General features: G+C 40.6%; 1 protein-coding gene across 1 annotated transcript in view; it reads right to left on the bottom strand.

Moving 5' to 3' along the window:
* Positions 1–1,119: 1,119 nt before the first annotated feature.
* LOC142492629 (indolethylamine N-methyltransferase-like) overlaps positions 1,120–4,377 on the bottom strand; it is an 8,749-nt gene continuing 5,491 nt past the window's right edge. Inside the window, exon 3 of the mRNA XM_075595453.1 lies at positions 1,120–1,931. Coding sequence (XP_075451568.1) covers positions 1,502–1,931 — 430 coding nt within the window. The 3' untranslated portion in view covers positions 1,120–1,501. The remainder of the gene's footprint in view (positions 1,932–4,377) is intronic.

Raw genomic sequence — 4,377 nt, 5'->3', positions numbered from 1 at the left:
AGATTATATTTCTTCAGAGTTTGGAGTTTTGGTCTGGGGAGACCAGATTACAGTATATACAGTACCTTAGAGCAGGGGTGTGCAAAGTGGTTGGTGCAAGATTATTCTGGGGGGGCATGGACCTCTCCTACCTTATCTTCAGCAACGCGGCGTCAAATGACATCGCGGGGTCATGTGACGTGTGCTTCGCCATAGCAATGTGCGTCAAATGATCTTGCGTGTCTTTTGACGCTGGATATCAGGTAAGGGGGGGTGCGAGCAGAGGGGCTGGCAGGCAGGGGGGGTGGGGGCAGCACAGAAAGTTTGAACACCCCTGCCGTAGAGGAGAATTTGTGAGTCAGTGTGGGGTTTTACAACATTTCTAGATTGATGATATTTATCGTTATGCGTAATTTGCCCATTCTTTGGTTTAGTGGCTGAAATCTGTGTTTTAGATCTTAACCCTCTAAGTTTATTGGATAGGATCTTGTGCACCTTATTACCCTTATCTTAATAAGATTACTTGGTCTTCTGTAGAGCATTTTCTGTGTCTTCCAGCTGAATCTTTCTAAGTTCGTCGCTAACTTGGGTTACATTTTTATAGTATAACCTTATTCTAATTCTAACATATTAGTAAAGATAATGTACAGTAAAGAATAAACAATAAAGATCTTGTCATACAGTACATGTACATACTGTATAGTGTATGTACACAAATAAATACATTACATGCATACAGACACTTCCCCGTCATGTCACTGCAGCTACACTTAAACGTTTACATTTCCTAGATGATATGAGATGATAGACCAGTGGTATCCAACTCCAGTCCTCAAGGGCCACCAACAGGTCCGGTTTTCAGGATATTCCTGCTTCAGCACACGTGGCTCAATCAGTGGCTCAGTCATTATGACAGTACCACCTGTGCTGAATCAGGGATATCCTGAAAACCTGACCTGTTGGTGGCCCTTGAGGACTGGTGTTGGCCTCCATTTTTCCCATTGGTTCTTTATATACGTTGTAGTAGAGACACAGATGGGCTGATGGGTCCAGAAATGATTTTATTTTCTTCAATGTGTTTTCTTCTCCTTAACATATTATATGTATTTCCGCCCAATCCCCCACCCGTCCTCCCTCCCCCCTCCAATACCAATAGGCTGCAAATCAAAAGTTGTTATACGATGCATTTACTGTAGTTCTGTGTCTTCCAGCTGAATCTGTCTAAGTTCAGCGCTAACTTGGGTTACATTTTTATAGTATAACCTTATTCTAAGATATTAGTAAAGATAATGTAAAGAATACATAATAAATGTTGTGTCATATATGTACATATAGTGTATGTACACAAAAATATATGCATACATACACTTCCCTGTCATGTCACTGCAGTAACACTTAAAATTGTACAATTCCTAGTAATATGGTCATTCCTTTTATTTTATAAGTAGTCATTGAGATGTTTGCTGTATTTTTGAAATTCAGTAGGTAAAGTGTCAGATAAATTGTTGTATACCTTTCTTCACTAAACCTCCCTCTCCTTGCGTGCTATCATAAATATAACATGGTCATAAGTTGCGAAATTGCTGGTCTTTTTAGTAGGTAATGTTTCCAAATTCTCAATGATGAATCCTGCATCACAAAAAGACTCTCTTATAAACTCCTCCTCAAATGACAGAGAGAAGAACTTGTGCGCACCAATCATATAGCACGAACAATTATATGTCGCTAGCAGTAACATATGTCCCCCAGTTTTTAGCATTGACGCTAGTTTTTTCAGGTTGTTACAAAAATCCTGGAGGTCTTTGCTAACAACTTGTAAGACTAAAATGGAGAGCAGACAGTCCATCTGTGGCAAGACAACAGGCTCTAAAGGGTTATCTTTGGTGAAATCACATTTGACAACGCGTTTCACTGCTCTTCTTGCTTTGTCTTCCTTTCCTTGCCACTCCTCACTAAAATTACAAAACAAAAAGGATCACATGGCAGTTTTGGAGCAAACAGTCGTACATGCAGAAAATAATCTAGACGTGTCACTCAAAGGACTAATAGAGATGGGCGGATTTCGATCCGCAGCGGATCCACCGGCTCCTTTGGTCCACGGATTTCAGCGGATCAATCTCAAAAAGGTCAATTCTCATTTTGTGGATTTTTTATTATTACAGAATTATCAGTACACTTAGCAGATTCCGCAACCCGTGGGATGCATTTGTAGAATCCGATTCGTAAGTATCCGCCAGCAGATCGCTGAATTCGTGGATTGGGTTCTACAAATCCATCCACAGGTTGTATCCAATGGCGGTTTTTGATGAATCCGCGCGTATTAAAAGCGACCAAATCTTTTTGCTTATTTGATACCATAAAACGGATTTTGGGGGGGAAATGCGAGAAAATATGTGAAACGGATTTGGGCGGATTCATCCATCTCTAATGAGTAAGACAATTATAAATACAAAATGAGCAGAAGACTGGTCAGTAAATATGTCCCTATCTCTGTCAGTGCAGTACAGAATGGATTTAAAAAAAATCTCAGGTTTTACCAATTCCTGACATCTTTTACACCTTCCACACAGATACCTGAGTTATGTCCCTATGACAGAAAGTAGAATGATAAGGTATTCTTATTAAGAGTTGAAACATTGAAAGTTGTCAGACTTTACATAATCCCTAATTAATGAGTATTTATGAAATTGAATTCAATTATCCTTGTTAGTTACTGTATTTTCTCAATTCTTCATGTATTATTCTCTTTTCCTTATTTTTATTATTTTCCTCTCTTATACAGTACTCTAAAGCACTGAATACATAATTGACACCATGTAAATGTAAGATAATAATTTTAATAGCGTCCCAAGCACTATATATATATCCCCTAAATCTCTCTCCAAATAACATAGAGATGGACACTTATACTCAAAAAGGCGACAACGGTACCTTAAATAGGAGGAAATACAAAGTATATTCAAATGACTCGCACCCAATAACTCCCCCCCACCCTCCTACTCTTGAATTTCCACAAGAACTATATTGACAAACCTATAGCCATTTATGAGAAAGGGGGAACAGATATCGGGCTCTAACAGAATCAGACACAGAAAGAGACAGGGCACTCACAAACTGATCCTGATCACTTGCTTGATCAAACAAAATGAAAAATCATGGTCCCAAAGTAGAAAAAGTGAAAAGTATTTATTGCAGCATAAAAAAGTGACAGTATAAAACCTCCCACGCGTTTCAACAATGACTGGTCTTTCTCAAAGGAGACTCCTTCTGTTTGATCAAGCAAGTGATCAGGATCAGTTTGTGAGTGCCCTGGAGCCTGTCTTTTTCTGTGCCTGCATTTGGTCTCTGGAGGCAGCCATCTGGGGGGAGAGGGAGGAGCTTACACTGCGGACGTGCAGTGCTACTGATTGCAGGAGTTTGAAGCAGGAGCACACAGTGGAGCACACAGGAAGCTTTGAGAGGTGTTTTCCCCATTGCCAGACCCACCGTGGGAGCTCTGAAGGGGGCATATGCAGAGCATTGTGAGGTTGGTTTATCCCTTTGCCTGACCAACCGTGGGAGCTCTGTGTTTGATATACATCTAACAGTGAGAGGTGATTTACCCACTGCCTGAACCTGTGAGCACTTTCATGCTGTCTGCACCATTGCACTGTTTCTTTGTGAGGGAGGAGGATATTAGAGGGTTCATCTGAGGATATAGAGGACTTACTCTACCCCCTTTCTTTACCGCACCTCCTCCCGTTGGATGTCGCCTATTTGATTATTCTCCCCAATTACTCTCCCCCCATCTGATTCATACTGATTACATATATCCAGTTTCATTCCATCTATACCTGCAGCGCATAACAGATTTCTACAGTGTGTGTCTAACAGAATCAGTATCTACCACCTCTGCTATATAGGACACCATTTAGCATTGTGAGCTAAACCAGCTGCTGGGTAGCACCACTGTAACAGCATACTTTAGTGACCAATCCACCTTCGGATTTCCATGTGTAGATCCTATTTTGGAAAAAAAGCTGTGTGTGCTGTGCACGCGCATAGTAAGTGAAACTTCTTTGACTTTTGTCACATAAATTGTATTTGTGTTGGTGATGTTTTAATTAAAAATCAAAATACAATTTCATTGACAAAACGCAAATAAATTTGACTTATAATGCGCGTGCTCGGCACACATCCCCTGTATTAGCTATTTGCACTAAGTGTGAATTCCTTGTGTGTATGTGTGTCAGTCAGTGTGTGTGTGTATGTGTTTCAGTCAGTGTGTGTATGTGTGTCAGTCAGTGTGTGTCCGTCAATGTGTGTTAGTGTGTGTGTGTGTCAGTGTGTGTGTGTGTGTCAGTGTGTGTGTGTGTCAGTCTGTGTCAGTCAGTCTGTGTGTGTGTGTCAGTCAGTCAG

This window comes from Ascaphus truei, chromosome 4, assembly GCF_040206685.1.
Source record: "Ascaphus truei isolate aAscTru1 chromosome 4, aAscTru1.hap1, whole genome shotgun sequence".
Classification (NCBI taxonomy): domain Eukaryota; kingdom Metazoa; phylum Chordata; class Amphibia; order Anura; family Ascaphidae; genus Ascaphus; species Ascaphus truei.
This window is presented reverse-complemented; position numbering and strand designations above follow the sequence as displayed.